At 47.0% G+C, this 20637-nt stretch overlaps 1 protein-coding gene across 1 annotated transcript; it reads left to right on the forward strand.

Moving 5' to 3' along the window:
• The first annotated feature begins 1386 nt into the window (after positions 1–1386).
• On the forward strand, positions 1387–17439 carry PROKR2 (prokineticin receptor 2). The gene is made up of 3 exons (XM_008533426.2): positions 1387–5083; positions 7242–7836; positions 14043–17439. The coding sequence occupies exons 2-3, from the start codon at positions 7379–7381 to the stop codon at positions 14737–14739; spliced, it is 1155 nt and encodes a 384-aa protein (XP_008531648.2). The 5' UTR covers positions 1387–5083; positions 7242–7378; the 3' UTR covers positions 14740–17439.
• The last annotated feature ends 3198 nt before the right edge of the window (positions 17440–20637 follow it).

Raw genomic sequence — 20637 nt, forward strand, 5'->3', positions numbered from 1 at the left:
CAAAAACAAGGGCACATTCTTAATTTGATTATTAATTATTCTGTGAGTGACACACAGAAAATAACGAGGTCATTTTCTGGGGAACAGTGCCCCCCCACCCCCACCATGTGTTGACTGAGAGACACTCTGGATTCTGAACTGAGGACAGGTGTGAGAGAACAGCACCAGCGAGAAACCAGGCTTCTGAGTATGGCCTTCTTCAGACTCAACAGATATTCGATTATTGATTAAAGGGAAGCCCCCAGCACTCACCTCTACCAAAGACTGCTTACCGGGAGAGTGCAAAATGGTGAGACCCCCACAGAGTTCAGTGTCCCATATCTACCAAAATTACAAACGCTTTTGAGGCCGGCTCCATGGCCGAGTGGTTACGTTCTCACCCTCCACTTTGGCAGCCCAGGGTTTCATCGGTTCGGATCCTGGGCGCAGACCTAGCACTGCTCATCAGGCCATGCTGAGGCAGCATCCCACATAGCAGAGCCAGAAGGACCTACAACTAGAATTTACAACTATGTACTGGGGGACTTTGGGGAGAAGAAGAAGGAAAAACAGAAGATTGGCAACAGATGTTAGCTCAGGTGCCAATCCAAAAAAGAAAAAATGCTTTTACTCTTTGACTCAGAAATATCACTTCCAGGAATTTATCATCCAAATATATTCGCATCTATTCAAAAAGATGTTATATATAAAGTGATTCATTGAAGCACTACTAATTTCATATTATAGTGCTATACATAGCTAAAAAGTGGAAAATAATTCAATTTGTAATTTAACAGGCATATTTTGAAAATGTTCGACCACTGTGTCTAGCAAGGGAACTTTAAAAAAATCTGTAGTATGTCCACACAATGGACCACTCCACAATAGCAAAAGAAGAACAAAGAAACACTCCATATTTCCATATGTTGATATGGAAACTTCTTTTTTTTTTTTAAGGATTTTATCTTTCCTTTTTCTCCCCAAAGTTCCCCCTTGCCCCCGCCCCAGTACATAGTTGTGTATTTTTAGTTGTGGGTCCTTCTGGTTGTGCTGTGTGGGATGCTGCCTCATGGCCTGATGAGCAGTGCCATGTCCACGCCCAGGATCCGAACGGGTGAAACCCTGGGCTGCCCAAGCAGAGTGCACGAACTTAACCACTCGGCCACGGGGCTGACCCCTGGAAACTTCTTAAAGGAGAATAAATGAGTTGTATCATTGTATTTGCAAAAAGAAACACTCCAAGAATATAAAGGAAAGAAATAAAAGGGGGCCAGGAGAATGAAACAGATGAGGAAGGGTGAGAGTATTACTTCTCAATGTATAATTTTGTGTATGTTTGATTTTTGAATCTGTCAATTTATTATTGATTAAAAAAATTTTAATGGTCACATGGTATTTCATAAAATACATTTTAATCAAGTTGTGGGAAATTCAGCTTGTTTCCAATTCCTTGTTATACCAAACAATGCTGCTATGAACATCTTCGTCGTGAATCTTTACCTGCTTCGTTCATTATTTTCATAGGATAAACTCATAAAACTATCACTTCTGCATTAAAACGTGTAAATTTTTCTTTTTTTTTTTCTGCTTTTTCCCCCCAAATCCCCCCAGTACATAGTTGTATATTTTAGTTGTGGGTCCTTCTAGTTATGGCATGTGGGATGCCGCCTCAGCATGGCCTGATGAGCAGTGCCATGTCCACCCCCAGGTTCAGAACTGGCGAAACCCTGGGCCACTAAAGTGGAGCACATGAACTTAACCACTCAGCCATGGGCCAGCCCCAAAAGGTGTAAAATTTTCAAGGCTTTTTATATGTATTGATATCAAACTACAGAAAATTTGTACCCATTTTTTTAACTCTTTTCTTCTTTTCCCTGAGGAAGATTTGCTCTCAGCTAATATCTGTTGCCAATCTTCCTTTATTTTGTATGTGAGCAGCCATCACAGCATGGCCACTGATGATGAATGGTGTAGGTCTGCACCCAGGAAGCAAACCCAGGCCACTGAAGTGGAGTACACTGAACTCAACCACTAGGCCATGGGGGCTAGCCCAATAGACTTTATTTTTTAGAACAGTCTTAGATTCACAGCAAAACTGAGTAGAAGGTGCAGAGATTTCTCATATGCTCTCTGCCCCAACACATGCAAGGCCTCCCCCACTATCAACATCCCTCATCAGAGTAGTACATTTGTTACAGTCAATGAAACTACATTGGCACATCAATGTCACCCAAAGGTCATAGTTTACACTAGGGTTCACTCTTGGTATTGCACTTCTGTGGGTTTGGACAAACGTGTAATGACATGTATCCACCATTATGGCATCACAAAGAATAGTTCCACTGCCCTAAAAATCCTCCGTGCTCTGCTTGCTCACCTCTCCCTCCCCAACCCTGACATCCACTGATCTTTTGCTGTCTCCATAGTTTTGCCTTTTCCAGAATGTCATACAGTAGGAATCTTGCAATATGTAGCTTTTTCAGATTGGCTTCTTTCACATAAAAAGAGGAGCTGAATAGATATTTTTCCAAAGAAGACCTACAAATGGCCAAAAGGTACATGAAAAGATGGTCGACATCACTAATCATGAGGGAAATGCAAATCAAAACTACAGTGAACCATCACCTCACACCTGTTAGCATGTCTATTATCAAAAAGACAACTGATAATAAGTGTTGGTGAGGATGTGGAGAAAAGGGAACTCTAGCACGCTATTAGTGGGACTGTAAATGGTACAGCCATTAGGAAAAACAGTATGAAAGTTTCTCAAAAAATTAAAACTAGAACTACCATATGATCCAGCAATCCTACTTCTGGGTAAATATTCAAAGGGAATTAAACCATTGTCTTGAAGAGATGTCTGCACCCCCAAGTTCATTGCAGGATTATTCACAGTAGCCAAGACATGGAAACAACTTAAGCATCTATCAACAGATGAATGGATGGTATACAACAGTGTGTACATACAGACACACACACTCTGGAATATTATTTAGCTGCAAAAAGGAGGATATCCTACAATTTGGGACAATGCAGATGGAACTTGAGGGCAATATAAGTGAGTAAAATAAGTCAGACAGAAAAAGACAAATACTGTATGATCTCACTCATATGTAGAATCTAAGGGGAAAAAAGCCAAATTCATAGAAGCACAGAGTGGAATCGTGGTTGCCAGGAGGTGGGGAGTGGGAGAAATGGAGAGATGTTGGTGAAAGCGTACAAACCTCCAGATACAGAATTAATAATTTCTGAGAATCTAATGTGCAGCATGGTGACTATAGTTAACAACACTATATTGCATACTTGAAAGTTACTAAGAGACCAGATCTTAAAAGTTCTCACCACACACACAACACAAAACTGTAATTATGTTTGGTGATGAATGTGTTAACTAACCTCGCTGTGGTAATCATGTTACAATGTATACGTGTATCAAATTATCATGTTGTATACCTTAAGCTTACACAATGTTATACGTCAATTACATCTCAATAAAGCTGGAAAAAATAAAATGCTTAAAAAGGGGAGAAGGAAGGTGGGGTTAGTTCCACACAAGGTAGGAAAGGCAGAATCACAGAATGGCACCACCCAAAGAGTTTCTTTTTTTCTCCTTTGGTGAGGAAGATTGGCCCTGAGCTAACATCTGTGCCAATCTTCCTCTGTTTTGTATGTGGGGTGCTGCCACAGAGCAGGTTGATGAGTGGTGTGTAGGTCCCGGCCCCTATTGGAACCTCAAATCCTGGGCGCAAAGCAGAGCTGCCAAACGAAACCACTACGCCACCAGGCTGGCCCCCAAAGAGATTCTTGATCATCTATTCGGGAATTTTAAGTTGGCATCCCAGTGAACTGTACTTATTCTGAGATACGTTCTCTTTGGCCAACACAGGGGTTTTTGTCGTATTCTACATAACCCAACAGAGTACTTAAAAAGTTCTGAAACCCCAGACTCTGGAAAAATGGGAAGATCTGACAAAGCAGAATCCGTATTCTAAGGTACTCATGATCGGCTGGGATTCAACACTGGGGGACCCCTTTAGACCTTCAGTCTCCTGCCACAGCTTACGGTTCCAATTCTGTAAACCCAGAGCTTCCCTCTGTGCTTTCCAGCCGCCAGTCATTAGAATTAGCAGATCCTGAAAGTTTAATCCCCTCGCTCAACAGACATGTAAGGAAACCAAGGACCAGAGACGTCGTGGAAATCGCCTCAAATCAGAGCCTGTTGGCAGCAAAGTGGCGGGCCCCAGAGTCCCCTGACACACAGACAGGGGTCCAACTGGGATGTCTTTGAAGGCCCAAGGATCTGGCAGTGGTAAGCATCGCAGGGTTTTGGCGAGGACTTCAGGGTCGGAGCTCTGAGCAGGGCTATCTGCCCCCGATCCGCAGCTTCCTCCTGGGGGGCCCTCCCCTCCACCATCACCCACCGCTAAAGGCCCACTCTGCACTCATTGGAATCCAGCACCAGCTCTGGGCACGAAGGAATGCACCCCGGGCTCCTCCTGAATGAGTCACCTTGTAGCGGGAACGGACGCTGGTGCTGAGCTCCTGCCAGAGAGTGGACACTCGGCTCCCGCAGGGGTGACCCCCCCGGGGCGCCGCCGCGGGGAGCAGAGGACCTTGCCGGTTCCTCGAAATCGCACCATCTAAACCCGGCTGCTGCGATCCCATTCACACGGGGTGCGAGGGCGCAGAAACCCCTGCTAGGGGCAGACCCTGCGGACTGGGGGTACGCACCAACGCGGCCAGAGCTCCGTGCGCCCCGCGCTCTGGGCGCACCCCGTGCAGGAGCTGAGCACCCATCGTCTGCCACGGCGCGGAGGCAGGAGAGGGACCCCGGGGCGGAGTCGAGCGCCGGGCGGGGCGCGCTGTGCCAGGTCCGAGCCGCCGGGAAGAACTGCGGGGGCGGAGCGCCACCTCCAGCGGGAAGACAGAGACCGCGACGCGCCCGGCCAGCGCGCTGGGGCGAGAGGAAAGGAGGACAACCCCTACGCAGTGCCTCCGCAAGTGCAAGTCCAGGTCCCCGAGGTGGGACCCGGGCGACCCGACCCGCACCATTCGCTCCGGTCGCCCCGGCTGAGGAGCGCGCGGGGACGACGGGCCCAGGCAGGTACGTGCTGAGCTGGGCGCAGTCCCAGGACTCCATGGGTGGCGCGGGGGCTGTCGCAGGGGCTGGGGGCTCCGACGCCCACTTCTTTCTCCTGGGGACGCGGGCTGCTTTGCCTCCTGCCACTCTCGGGATGCGCCCCGGCTGGCTCGAAGTAGACGAATTGGTGCCAGGAGATTCCGCCACAACCCTACGGAGCCGCGCGGACCCGGTAGGAGACCGCAAGCTGGGACTAGGAAGTGCGGACGCGGGCGGAGGGCGCAGCAGGCAGCCTGGACTCGCGAGCGAGCGCCAAATTGCAGGGGAGGGCGTGCGTAGGGGGCGCCTGCCCGAAAGGTGAGCAGAAAAGAGGAAGCGCCTCTGGGAAAATTCCAGCTCACCGCCTTCTTCTCCTGCCCCCAGTTTTTTTCCCGCCCAGAAGCCCCGCACAGTTTGCTTTTGGAGCCTGAGTTTCTGACTTGACTCCCGCCTCTGCTAAGGCGGCGCCTCCGGGGACGGCGCTGCAAGGTTAATAAACGAGGGGAGGCAAGAGGGCTCCTGGAGCGGGTCGGTCCAGGGCCGGGAGTGCGTCCTGCAGAAATGGGGCGGGGACCTGCCCCCGCCGGGCCCGCGCCCTCTGCTCTCGGGTCTGGGGACTGGACAGCCGTGAGGGCGCGACTCCCGCCTCTCCGTGTCGGGCTGAGCACTGTCTGCGGGGACTGGGGCTCGTGTGAGACGAGAGGCGACCCGGAGGGAGGTCGCCCCCCCGCTGCGATCGTGAGCCTCACCTCGTGTACGGAGCAGGCGAGCGCGCCGCAGGTTAGAGTGTCCCTGCCACCCTACGACTGCTGTCCCCTCCGGAGGCAGTTCCTGTCCCACGCCCTCCCCTTCCTTTCACAGGGCCGGGTCACACCTACTGTCCAGTTTGGTCCGCTTCCTGCTCCCAGCATCCTGTGGCCCCCACACTTGGAGTCGTTTCTAGGGGTTCTAAGAGGTGGGGGAGGGGAAGGTGGTTGGTGGCTGGACGGCTCGGGCCCCCTTTCCGTGGATGCTGGGGTCCCGGTTCTTTTTTCCAGCTTCTCGGACGCCTTGAGCCCAATGGTGCCCTGTCGTCTGAGGGCTCAGCTCTTAAGAGACTTTCTTTCGTCTCCCGTGGGCGTCTCGAGACACCCAGAATATAAAGGACTTAGGCAATGAGGGACAGTTCCGTTCTCAGGCTCTCCTGGTCCTCGCTGACACTGCCCCCTCCCTTTGGGGGCTGTTTTCAGTTAAGGCAGGTCTTGGAGCAGCCACCCTTTCAGAGGACACAGACTTTGGTGACAAAACATGGTGCCTCTCGGTCAGAGCTGATTCTGGGAGGGGAACTGGGGGCATGGTGAAGGGTTCAAGGGAGCAGATCAAAAGATGGGGCAGGGAGGGGAAGCAGACAAAGGAGTTCTTCCCAGAGCTGGTTCTCAAAACTCAGAGGAGCAGCCTGAGAATTCCCTCCCACCCACAGCCTCCCCGGCCTGCAAAATCCTGTCAGGATCCTCATTCATTCATTCAGCAGATTCCCATCCAGCCCCCACCATGTGCCAAGTCCTGGGCTAGGCAGCAGGAATTTGGTTTACAGGAAGGTTGGGATTCAGAGAGCATAAATCACTGGCCCAAGATGACTCAACCTGTTCAAGTGAAAATAGATTTGGTGATTTCCAAGTCTGTGGTTTGGCGGAGACAGAGGGAGCAGTGCCTTGCTTTGGAGGAAAGACCCTGCTGTATGCCAGTCCCTTGGCTCACTGTCCCTGGCCAGTGGATGGTGCAGCAGTGATGGTGCCATAGAATCCTGGGCCAGCTGCCTGGAGCAGCCTTGGAAAGCTTCCAGAAGACTACTGTGAGGGCTAATAGGGTGGGGAGGACACTGGGCAATCAAACTGGTTCTGGCCCCTGGGAACAGGGCAAAGAGGCACGTTCTTCTTGGTGTCTCTGGAGAGTCCAGTCCATCCTATCCCCAGTCCCTCCTGACAGCAGCATAGCCAGTGGAGGGTTTCCTAACTTCCACATCTCATGTCTCCTCTCCCCCGGACCCTGGGTAGTTCTGTCTGTGGGTAGGCATTGGGTCTGATTGGCCTGTGACTGGGGAACTCTGGGGGAATGCTACGAGGTGTTCTCCTGCATGTTGTCCACTGGTTTTGTCTCCTTCCAGGATCCCGGATGGCATGTTGACTCCCCAAGGATGTGGGCAGGGTGCTAGACCTTGTGAGAGCAGAAAGTCTGGACTGCCAGCTCAGAGTGCTCAGACCCCCAAAATTCCCACGCACCACTCCACCTGCAAGCTTCACCATGGCAGCCCAGAATGGAAACACTAGTTTTGCACCCAACTTCAATCCACCCCAAGACCATGCCTCCTCCCTCCCCTTCAACTTCAGTTATGGTGATTACGACCTCCCTCTGGATGAAGATGAGGACATGACCAAGACTCGGACCTTCTTCGCAGCCAAGATCGTCATCGGGGTGGCACTGGCAGGCATCATGCTTGTTTGCGGCATTGGCAACTTTGTCTTCATTGCTGCTCTTGCCCGCTATAAGAAGCTGCGCAACCTCACCAACCTGCTCATTGCTAACCTGGCCATCTCTGACTTCCTGGTGGCCATCATCTGCTGCCCCTTCGAGATGGACTACTATGTGGTGCGCCAGCTCTCTTGGGAGCATGGCCACGTGCTCTGTGCCTCCGTCAACTACCTGCGTACAGTCTCACTCTACGTCTCCACCAATGCCCTGCTGGCCATTGCTATCGACAGGTAAGGATGTTGGGCAGAGGTTAAGATGGGGGCTGGACCGGGCTGCCCCTTCCTCCCTTCAGCTCTGGCAGGTTGGCGTTGCTCCAAATGTGAATGCTTGCCAATCTATCGTGGGGCAAGAGGAGACCAGGTTTCTCCACTTGTGGGTCATGTTCTCCCAAATGTGAGCAAGAGTGAGGCTCCCGAGCCCCCCAGCTCTGGGCCATGACCCAAGACACTACATCTGTTTCAGATATAGGCAGTCACATGACCGTGAGTGGCATCAAACACAAAGACAAAAGCAGTAAGTTCAGGTAGTACTACTTAGAAGCCACGTGAGAGTTAACCAGTTAACCAGCTTCCAGTCAAGACAGCATGTGCCAAGAGTTTCTGTAACCATTACCCAGATCAAGATATGGAACATTTCCATCATCTAGAAAACTTCCTCGTGCCCCTTACCAGTCAATCCTCCCACCCCAGGCAACCACTCATCTGATCTCTATCATCGTAGTTGAGTTTTGCCTGTTCTTTCACTTCATGAAAATGGAATCGTACAGTGTGGACTTTTGTTTCTAGTGATTTTGTTGCACAGCTGATTTTAAAATAAGACAACAGGGCCTGTTTGCAGGAAAGAGGGAAGGACATGCTTGCTTTTGCTTTTTTGCATACATCCATGTGCTCATTTGCATACATTTACATGAGATGTTCTAGAAGCCCTTGTTCTATTATAAATTTATAGAGTAAAATCTCTAATAGCAGCTATGACACATCTGACATGTGTCTTATTTATGTAAACAGTTGTAGGCCAGCATCAGACCATCAGTAGCTCAGTTTGAGAGGCAATTGATGTCACATCCTCTTGGTCCACTGTTGCATGATATGCTGAAACTCATTTTGATGATGTGTTTTTTAATCATCTTTTTCTCCTTTTGTCTCCTTTCATCTCTTCTGTTTTTCCCTCGTTCTCATGCTATTTAGGTTTGTTGTCCTTTTTCATCAACCAGTTGATTATTGTTCATTTATGATAATAAAATACACATATAGGTATAAGAGGCATCTTCCTTTTTCTAACATAATTCCTGCAGGAAAAATAATTTTGTTATTACAACTCTCAGGCTTTCGAGCCCTGAAATCAGTGTTTATGAAACGTACCTGTCAACCAAAGGCACAGAATTCCCCAGAGGAGATGATACAAAGTCAGATTCCTGGGCCCCACCCCAACCCTCTGGAATGGGACTCCCCTGGGCTAGGTCTCAGGAATCGCTGTAATTTTATCCAATTCCCTGAGTGATTCTGATGCTCACTCAAGTGAGAGTCATCACTAGTCTCATCCCCTTTGTCCCATTGAAAGGTTTGTCTTTATAAGATAAGGGGTTTTTTGGGTAACACAAGAGTTTCTTAGGAAGCAATCATCCTGTTACAACAAGTTACAAAGGGTGGTTCCTTTTTCACCACAAACCGATTCTGCCCCCATCGGCTTCCCAGCTCCACCAGCAGTTCCATCATTCTCCCAGTCACGCAAGCAGGGAAAATCACCATTATTCTTTGCCTTTCTCCCTGTCCCGCCCCCACCCCCCCCCCCCCCCCCCCCCGTGTTCAGCCCTCCACCAAGTCCTGGCAATTGTCCCTTCAACCTCATCTCTTGGCAAGCCATGGCGGGACCATTATAATGCTCCTCTAACCTGTCTCTTCACCCCCTCAGGGGCTCCTCACTGTCCCCTGAGATCCATACTCATCCGTATTAAGCATCAGAATATCACTCATTGATGAGTCTTCCTAAAATATTCCATTGCTTACAAAACCTCCAAAAGTTCCAGTGCCTACAGAATACATGCCAAATCCTGAGTCCAGCATCCTAGAGCCTTTATAATCTGATGCCAACCTATTTTTCCAATCTCATGCTGTGTATGGAGGTACAGATAGTCTTTTCCAAAGACTATGTTATAGACGTTATATTTTAAGTGCAATAACCATGTCTTCTATCTTTCTGTCTCCACAGTGGCTAGCACAGAGCCTTATACCTGTGTCTTAGTTTAGTTTACTCCAAAAATAGACTCTGAGACAAAGATTCATGTGCAGGTAGCACCCAGGGAGCACCTCCGGGAGTGGGAATTGAGGCAGGCAAAGGAAGGCAGTCAGTACAGCCATGCTAGTGAGCAAGTCTCCACTCTGGGCAACTGGAGCTCATTTCTGCTGAGGAACACTTGGAGCAGGTATAGATCACACCTCAGCCTTCATCCAGGAGTGGGAGGTGGGAGGGAGCTGGGGTATTTATACACCAACTCTCATAAGTCATTTGTGAGAGCTGCTCTGAAAATGCTGTGCAGGTCCAAGAGGACTCTGGAAGCAGGAGAAGGCCTTCAGACAAAGAAGTGAAGGTGTTGGCAGGTGGGAATGGATAGCTGTGCACTGAAGTGATAAGAGCAAAAGGATATGAGAAGGGTACCAAAAGTGTCTGCTAAGCCTGGTAGACCCACACAGGCTGCTCGTCCTGCTTTGTGCTTAACTTGTGTATATGGAAACATAAAGTAGAAGATACAGTCTTTGACCTCAAGAAGCTTTTCTTCCAACAAAAACTAGAATAATCAAGTGATAAGAGTGATTTGAAGGAAGCCATGATCATTATGTTACTGACATAGTCTGGGAATATTTCATGACGAAGATGTTGTGATTCAAGTGTACTGTCCTGACCACCTCCTGTTTACCCCATTGCCAAAGGCAGGATTCACTCGCCCTAAATAGTACAAGATGAGCAAACGCACAACACTTGACACTGGGCAGATGAGCCTGACAGCAGTTAATTAGACTCATATACTCACAGCCCAGGGAAGGAGGACACTGTACACCATGTAGGGACACATGGGAGTTGCACTCAGGAATAGATGAACCAGCAGAGGCTGTGGGAGGCACGCTTCATAGTGACAAGAGGATGGGGTGACCCTTGGCTCCCATAGGCGGATGTGAGTGGCTTATTTGAATAATTTTGCCAACTGGCAGGGAGGTGATTAGGTTGAGGATGGGGGTGCAGCTTGTCCAGCTGATAGAGGAAGGAGCAGGACAGGAAGCCTTTGCCACTGGGTGGCGGGGTATATCTGGGGAGAACGGAGGAACTCATGGCTAGGCGTTTGGGGCCCTGTGAAGCTCAAAGATGTCAAGGCAGCCCATGGAATTTCAGGCCTTATGATGCAGGAGCCTAATAAATAGCACTCCTTACTTACTCAGGTTCTAAACCCATTGAAAAATAGGCAAAATGATAAGAAAGATGGATGGCCAAACTCTCACTTTTGCCCTGACGACACTGATATTGGCTATCTGGGCTTTGTCTGTGGGCATGGGGACCACTTCATACTCGGAATTAGATAGGCCTGTGCACCCTGACACAGGCAGCCAGGAGAAGCATAGGCCTCTCTGTGTACTTCAGTTTATCCCTCAGCAAAATACGCCTGTCCTGCTACGTAAAAATATCAGAAGGGCTACCTACTGCCATTTCTGGATGCCACAACCAGAAGAAGAGCAAGGTTCATGTGCAGAGGGCCTGGAAGAGAAGCTGTTTCAAGTCATAGAGACCCTAGAAGGAGAGTGTTGACCTCAGAAACACATCCAAGCAGATAGATGGCAACAAAGACCTTGCCGATGTCGCTGTAGCCAATGAAGGAGTCATGGAAAATGATCAGTTTAAACAAAGTACTATAGTTCCCAAGATGCTTTATGTACATTTATCTTCTTAGAACTTGACAAAAAGCCTGAGAGGTTGTCAGTAAAATTACTATCCCCATTTCACAGATGAAGAAAATAAGTCCCAGGAGCATAAGAGATTTGTCCAAGTGCACAGCTTGGATTCACGTGCACAGCTGGAATCCAAGTCTTCTGAATATTATTTTTTCTGATTTATTTTATGACAACTCTGGATTTTGGAACATCTTACAGAATGAGGAAGATGTTATTAGATAAAAAGGAATTCAAATTTAAGAGTTGATGACAGAATAAGCAGGAATGTGGAAATTCTCTTTGGCATTGGTTATTGAGATACTTTCCATGCTGGAACCAGATTGAGAGAGAGAGCTATTAAGTCCTGAATGAGTTCTGCATTATCTAAGGACTTTGGACTCAGCATCATAAACAGAATAATGCACACCCCGCCCCCAAATATCCACATCCTAATCCCCAGAACCTGTGAATATGTTATGTTACATGCCACAGGGGAAATAAGGTAGCAGATGGAATTAAGGTTGCTAATGAGCTGATCTTAAAATAAACAAATTATACTGGATTATCTGAATAGGCACAACGTTATCACGTTAAGGTCCTTAAATGTGGAAGAAGGAGGCAGAAGAGTCAATGTCAGTGTCACAGTGATGAGATGTAAGAAAGGCTTGACTGGTCATTGATGGCTTTGAACATGGAAGAGGGCCATGAGCCAAGGAATGCAGGCAGCCCTAGAAAAGGGTGGTAAAAAAAAAAAGATACTACTCACACAGCCTCCAGAAAGGCTCCAACACCTTGATTTTAGCCCAGTGATAACCATGTCAGACTTCTGACCTCCAAAACTATAAGATAATAAATTTGTGAAGTTTAAGCCACTAATACACTCAGCCATCACAGAAAGACAGTATTTGTGGGATGTCCCTGCCCCAGTTAAGTATGGGCCAGCCCACTTGTCCTACTGTCCAGCCCTGTCAGCTTTGTGCCACCCAGGCAAGTCATGCGGGTTAACTGGTCAAGGCTGGGTCCCATGTATGGGTGAAGAACTCCAGCAACCACGGCTCATATTAATACATCCAGCTGGGGTGCAGCCAATGGTTGGGATGGGGTCCACCTACATCTCAGATCTTCAGAAAGCTGCAAGCTGGGGAGAGCCATGATGCCATGGGATTTCCTAATTGAATTCTAGAGATCAGAGCTGCCAGTGGGCAGGGGGCAGGCAAGAGAAGATAAAACAACCTCATCACAGAAATATTGCTGGGGACAGGCAGAAAAAAACAAGGCAGAAGGCCTTCTTGGTTGAGTGAGAAACTTGGAAAGGTGACCAAAGGGTCTGGTTACAAAGGAAAGGTAAACTGGATAGGATTTTCTACGGAAAGCTTTCTGCTCTTGGTCACAACTTGACTCAAGCTCCAGGTATGACATAAGTGTACATTTCCAGTGTTGAATTATTTCTCCCTGCTCCTCATGCCTCTTCTCTTCCTCCACCTTCTCCTGCCACCTCTTCCCCTCCCCGCCTAAAATGCATAGAAATGGTTCCAGGGCACCAAAGTACCTAAACAGGTCTCATTAGGTGTCTCTGGAAAGAAGATACTCAACCTACACAAATGAGCTCATTTCCCACAGAGGACTCCAATTTCTTTCCAGACAGTGTTGCTCATTGGAAAGAGCAGGAGAAAAGCCTTATGCTGTGTGGTACTTTACAGTGTCAAGGTGATTTCACATACCTTGTCATCTGAGTTTGAGACAGCCCAGGGAGGTGGGTGTAGAAGCTGTGTATCAGGAGCCTGGATTCTGGTCCCTGCACCAGGTGAGCTTGGACAAGTCATTTGCTTCTTATTAGATTCCTTGGGTTCCACCCCAAGCTCACCCCTGCTCTCCTGCTCTGTAATGCAGGATGACACCTAGGGGGAGGAAAGAGAAAGCCTGGCTCCACTGCCCTAAGAAAGGCCCCCACCTCTCACTGAGACCTGCAGCCCTTCTCTCACCTCTAAACCACGAGCTATTTGGAATGAAGAGTTTCAAAGGGACTATATTCTTAGGTAGAATGGCAATACTGAAAGCCAAGGGAGTAACAGTAAGATGCATACTACTGCTACTATACTACTAATAATAGGCCACATGTATTTATTGAACACCTGCTACATGCCACACATTTTATAAAATCATATCTAATGTTCACAGCGGCCCTGCAAGGTAGGTGTCATTTTATCCCATGCTGCATGTGATGAAATGAATCTCAGAGAGACTGATTCACTCCAGACCCCATCGCCAGTCAGGGGGAAAGGCTGGATGCATTCCACCTGTTTGACCCAAAGCCTGTGCTGTTTCCACTAAACCACTCCACTTCTCCAGATGCCAAATGATGTTGCTAAAATAAAATGAAGCTTGTTGAAACTGGATAATAGGCACATGGGGACTCGTGCCATTTTGTCTGGTTTTGTGTGTGTGTGTGGGGTTAGTTAAAAACTAATAATGTTTCCAAGTACACGTCTTTATTATTGATGGCTTCCTTTCCCTGCCAGGTATCTTGCTATCGTTCACCCTTTGAAACCACGGATGAATTATCAAACGGCCTCCTTCCTGATCGCTTTGGTCTGGATGGTGTCCATTCTCATCGCCATCCCATCTGCCTACTTTGCAACAGAAACTGTCCTCTTTATCGTCAAAAGCCAGGAAAAGATCTTCTGTGGCCAGATCTGGCCAGTGGACCAGCAGCTCTACTATAAGTCCTACTTCCTCTTCATCTTCGGCATCGAGTTCGTGGGCCCGGTGGTCACCATGACCCTGTGCTACGCCAGGATCTCGCGGGAGCTGTGGTTCAAGGCGGTCCCTGGTTTCCAGACCGAGCAGATCCGGAAGCGGCTGCGCTGCCGCCGGAAGACGGTTCTGGTGCTCATGTGCATCCTCACGGCCTACGTGCTGTGCTGGGCGCCTTTCTATGGCTTCACCATCGTGCGCGACTTCTTCCCCACTGTGTTCGTGAAGGAGAAGCACTACCTCACCGCCTTCTACGTCGTAGAGTGCATCGCCATGAGCAACAGCATGATCAACACCGTGTGCTTTGTCACGGTCAAGAACAACACCATGAAGTACTTCAAGAAGATGATGCTGCTCCACTGGCGTCCCTCCCACCACGGGAGCAAGTCCAGTGCTGACCTTGACCTCAAAACCAGCGGCATGCCAGCCACCGAAGAGGTGGACTGTATCAGGCTGAAGTGACTCATTGGTATTTCACGATTGAAAATCCAAAAGCCGGTACTCAGAGCACAGTTCACCAGTAACCAGGTTCACAGTCTGCATGGAGAAAGGGCAAGTGTGTTCACACCTCACTGCCCTGAGAAGCTGGATGCTTCTTGGTCATAACGTACAGTGAGACTAGACACAAACCACAGCAGCTGACATTTACTGATATCTGCTCATCATCTACTGTGTGCAAGCCACACCAATGAGATTAGACACGGGCAACAGGAGCTGACATTTACTGATAACCTACTGTGTGCAAAAATATTAAAATAACAAAACAAAATGGCAGAAGGTATTAGAGTCACCAAGCTATATCCAGATGTATAGATGGTAAGAGAGAGGTCACAAATGGTATCTGGACTCATTCTCTATCTTCCCATGTTCTGTATCTCATCAGTGCAGGAATGTCAGCAGGCTATAGAACAAGGCAGTCAGACACAATGGAATAGTAAGGATAAGTTCATCAGAGTGTAGGCTTTATAGCCTCATGGCAAGAGAGTTCATGCCATCACATTGAGCTTTCCCACCTAGCTCCTACTACCTCCCTAGGACATTCTCTATGATTCTGGCTGCCAGAAAAGAATTTTTTTTTCATACCAGGTCATTGGTTATCTATAATGGAGTCATTTCAAAGGAAAGAACCAAAAGATCTCTTTTCTACTGATGCTTGAAAGCTCATCATTCTTTTGGGTGAAGACAGACAATCCTGAAATGAGGAACGCATCCAGTTCCTGACACCTTAATGTAAAGGATTTCAGGGGCTCTAGTGTCAGGGAGGGCGGAGACAGAAAAAGGGATGGAGCTCACCAATGGCTATGAACATAATCTGTGTGGCCATTTTGCTAAGACCTGGACCACTTTTCTAGAACACGCCCTCTTTTGCAAAGATGAGTTTTACTTGAAATCCAAAGACCTTGGTGTAAATCCTAACTCTCAGATTCATGTGACCTAGATGTTTACTCCCTCTGCACCTCAGTTTTGCTTCAGTGAAATAGGGTGATGAAAATACCTTCTCTGCCTACTTTACAAGACTGTTGCGAGAGTCCATTGAGGTCATAGTTTATGAAAGTGTTTTCAAGTATACAAGTGATAAGAATGGATAAGTGATACTGAACACTATTTGGACAAAGGAAATGCCATCCACTGTGTCTTATTATGGAAAAACACTCCCACTTTTTCATTCTTGTTCTTTGGACCAGAGAACCCTGAACTCTTCACAGTGCAACCCATCTACACTGATGCAAAAAAGGAATCCCTGCCCTGGGTTATATCAGAAAGATATAACTTAGAGTCTCAGTGACCCCTCCAGACTTTCAGCATCCCTGTGGTCCTAGAAGTATTGACAGTCTTTCCTGCAGGTTGCCAAACAGCACACCGCAGGCCTGCATAAATCTGTTTGTGTTGTTATACATCTGTGGTGATTGTGTATATTTGTCCTCATTTCTTCCTGATTCATTTTGAAGCAGAGACTATGCAAATGGTACCTGGTTTGGGATTGACCCAAAAGACTCACATTTGGATAATCCTACTTTTCTATAGAGAAGGGATTGTTTAATTGTTTGCTTGTGTGGATGTGTGTGTGTCTTAAATTAATTGTTGGTTTGTTTATCCAACGGTGAAGTGTCAGCCAACAACCACCCAGCAGCCTCACCTTCAGCCCACTCATTGTACCCTCAGAAAATACAAACTCCCTTTAATATCAGCCTAAGCCAAATGGTTTGTAAATTCTGAGTTGACAAAATTACACAATGTATTCTAAAGCCAAGGAAGTAAGTATTTGGGGTTATCTGCATTTTAACAAATATAATAACTGTATTTTTATTTATTACCCCCATCTTGACTCTTCTTCTATTTGGAAGGTTCTTAGCGCCAGCCTGGTAGCATAGTGGTTAAGTTCAGGCACTCCACTTTGGCGGCCCAGGGTTTGTGGGTTCAAATCCCAGGTGCGGACCTACACACAGCTCATCAAGCCATGCTGTGGTGGCATCTCACATACAAAATAGAGGAATATCGGCACAGATATTAGCTCAGCAACAGTCTTCCTCAAGCAAAACTAGGAAGATTGGCAACGGACGTTAACTCTGGGCCAATCTTCCTCAAAAAAAACAAAATAGTCTTTGAGGGTAGACTGTATAACAACTGTGTCTGTCAGAAGAATTCAGCCCCTTTTTCCTTTTTAGCCTAAAATGTACCAGGCTTCCTTCATTTAAATGTAACGGGAACAACTTTTGTAAATATCTGTGTGTACTTGTGATTTTCCAGTGAGTACAAGTGTTATGATGTTATCAATGAAATAATTCACATATGGAATCTTAACCACAGAGTTCAGGCGTATTTTCCACCAGTCTTTTCTATATGTTAGCATATTTATATATAAATGAAGTAATAGCCATCCAAACAGTTCAACACTTAAAAAGAGAAGAAACTTGTTGAAGGCATTTTTGGAACAGTGGCAGCTCAGACCAGCAACCAGCCTCGTCTTGGTTACATCCCTCAAGCTTAAAGCCCAGGAGTGTCTCCATGCCTGCAAGTAAGCAAAGAACCACTACTCCGTGCCCAGGTTACCCTATTCATTTTAAAACCATCTTGTTTGTTTAATGAAGACTGCTGTTTGCATGGAGACTGTTCATTCCTCTAACTGGTGTTAAGGTAATAAATTAATTGTGCTTGTGTTTACCCTTTTTTTCTCAAGAGTAACTGATGGTAAGCTTAAGATACTTTTCACATGCTAAGATATGTAAACATTTATGCATATTATTATATATTGAAATTTGAATCTCATTTGGCAAAACAGATCCATTTCCTCCGCCAGAATAAGAGAAAAGATCTCTTTGTGATTACGCTATTAGAGATTTTTCTTTCAGCATCCAACATCTATAATAAGTTGATTCTCGAACTGAAGAAATCAGAAGATGGATTTTTGGCCCTTCAGGCATAAAAACCAATTCTAGACTTATGAAGGGAAAATATGACATGCCTGGGAGGTGATCAGAAAATTTTAAGTGAGCTTTATTTCTACGTGAAAATGATGGTTTGAAACTTATCTCCTCAGTTTAACCATTGTCTCTCCCTTGGGCTCAAGAAGACACATACCCAATAGGACACTAGAGAAGGAAAAGGTCTTTTAAAGGTGTTTAACTCACTCCTTTCTTAAGTGAGGAGATCTGAATTCCAAATGAGGAAATGACTTGCTTAAGGACACATAGCTAACACTTGCCAGAGCCAGAACATTGCCCAAGGTCTCACTCTGGTCCCGTGAACTGCACTCAGTAACTGCCCTCCTGAGTCCAAAGGAGGGGGCCCCCACTAAAAATGCTTACACAGCTATTTAAGCTGGTTTCTGACCTCCCAGGAGAATCTTAAGCTGCACAAAAGATACCTTCCCTTCCTCTGGTGAGACAAGAGTGCATCCCATCCAAGGGATTTCATGATCCAGACTCCAGGATTCCAGAGAAACCAGAGAGAATTACGTGGGGGCCTCTCTGCTGCTCGTGCCTTTCTTTTCCCTTAGTAAGAGAAATGCCCCACTGAGGGAAATCTGAACATAGCTGCCTTGAATGTACATGGGGCTATTTGGAAGCAATGCTGGAGCCATATGGGAAAGCAGATTGTGATGAGAGGTGACCTTGGTCCCAGGAAAAGCAGGCAGTGGGAGAAGGGGCTTGCTCACATTCAAAGACAAAGTAAGTCTGGGGCCACCCAAGAAAGAACGTGCAATCTTCACACAATTCCTACTGGCTGACCCTAAGCAGCAGTCATTCTTTGTGCCTCCCAGGAACCAAATGCCTTCTAGTCAGCAGGTCTGCCTCTCTCCTGAGGTATGCCAACCAACCCACACATTGCCTCCTGGGCTTGCTTGAACCACTTACTACTTTACAGATGCTCAAAGAAAGCCAAAAACAGGGCAATTCTTCCAAGAGATAAACTAGTGTGAAAAAAGTGTGTTTGGCACTTTTTTCAGATATACCAAATTGGTAAGAGGTGAGGGATTCACTGGAACATAGAAAGAATAAGTAACTACAGAACAGGGAAGTAGGCATGGGGGTTGCCTGCAAGAAGAAGAGAGGTCAGCCCTTGGAACAGAAGGCCATGTAGACACAACATCCTTGCATCCCTTTGTTGACTCTGTATACTGAATTCCCAAATATGAGTCACAGGCTGAGATGAAAGAGGTTGTCTCCAGAATCTCATTATATGCTGACCTTAAGTTCCCAGCTCTGGATCCAGCTTCTAACCAAGTTCCCAACATAATCCTCTCACCAAACCCTGCTGCAGGGATGGTCCAGTGTGTGCACAAAAGGGTCTTCCACCTATTCATCCAGTCTCACGGCTGGCTGCTGTGAAGGACAAAAATGATGGGGATGCAAGCCTGAATCTGAAGGTGACTCTCGAAATAATATATGATTAATTCTATTTTGAGGTTGAGATACTGGAGAGACACTGTAAGGACAAAAATGAAAAGAGTTTAGAAGACAGGTTCCTTCCAGCCATAGAGATCAGAAGGTTTGAGGTAGGGGGGAATTAGGCAGAACCCTGGAAGATGGGGAATGGTGGGGAGAGGGTATTCCAGGCAAAGTGAGCACAGATGTAGAAGAGGGGAAATGAGATGGAATCTAAGCAGAACAGCAATAGTTTTGTTTGATGGGCACGTAGAATTCAGAGTGTTTAAGGGGAGAACAGACTCAGGCAGCAGGTTAAAAAAAGAGTCTGGGGATGGGGGTAGACTCAATGAGCCTGGGATGAACGGTCAGACAGAATCAGGTTCAAATAATAATTCTTACTTACCATGTGAATTTGGAAAGATACCTTACTCCTTATCCAGGCCTTAGTTCCTCATTTGTAAAAGGGAAATAATAATAGTATTCACATCATAGAAAAGTGCCTAACACATCATAAGCAATCAATAGATATTAGCTGTTATTTTTAGAATGATTAATTGTGGGAACAGAATTTCCCCTAGAGGAATCCAGAACATTGTGTCATGTATAATGGATACAATATTTTGGAATTATCAAACCAGAGTATTTTTATTTTCTGTGATCCCAAGTCTCTAGTCATCTTGGACTCCCAACCATACCTGGCCAGCTCAAATCACAGAATTTCTTCCGTAGTGTAGAAGATGCCCTTCCAATGTTAAGGTTGAGACAGGAAGTTTAATGTCCCTCAGGAAGGAGAATATAACATAGGAGAAGTCTCCTCCACAGAGGAAGAAGAAAACAGAGCCCACCCCTTCCAGTTCCAATGGAGGTGGAAAGAAAGAAACAAAAGTTTGAAGACCAGATGCTTTTGTTCTAGCTTTCTCTTCAGGGGCTAAATTTAGGTGGTGGAGGTAGGGATGCAACAGAAGCATCTAAGGTAGGGAAGCCTAAGATCATGGGACAGGGAGGCACCAATGGAACGCTTGCCCCGGATCACTGGGGGAGGACCCAGACCTCTAAGAGAAGCCCTGAATATGGCCCAGAGAGCTGTGAAACAGCAATAGAGGAGGCTGCAAGATAGAGGAGTCTGAGGCAGTGCCTTGACACCCCGCGGCAAGCAGTAAGGTGCAGGGATCTATAAGTTCCCGTGTGTCCCACTTGGGGTCACAAATGGGTGGACAGAAGCCTGGGGTTGGGTCAAAGAGGCCATTATGTGTGGGGCCTTTGCAATCAAGAATGAGCAGTGAGGACCACAAACTCCAAAAGACTGGATGGTACCCATTGTTCCTCAGCAATCCATCCTGCAGCACAGCCAGCAAGAATCCAGAATCCAAATAACAGCACATGATTCTGAGTGTTCCTTCTGTCCTCCTCCAGCGTGAGGTTATGGAAGCCCCACCATATTAGGAAGGAGTAGGGGACAGGGACTGAAATCCAAAAGATTTAATTTGTTTGA

The sequence above is a fragment of the Equus przewalskii genome, chromosome 21 (genome assembly GCF_037783145.1).
Source record: "Equus przewalskii isolate Varuska chromosome 21, EquPr2, whole genome shotgun sequence".
NCBI lineage: Eukaryota > Metazoa > Chordata > Mammalia > Perissodactyla > Equidae > Equus > Equus przewalskii.

Bases quoted from the DNA above. Each gene is read 5' to 3' on its own strand.
- PROKR2 (XM_008533426.2), top strand. From the start codon at position 7,379: ATGGCAGCCCAGAATGGAAACACTAGTTTTGCACCCAACTTCAATCCA. The intron at 7,837-14,042 runs GTAAGGATGTTG...TTTCCCTGCCAG, and splicing joins CTGGCCATTGCTATCGACAG to GTATCTTGCTATCGTTCACC.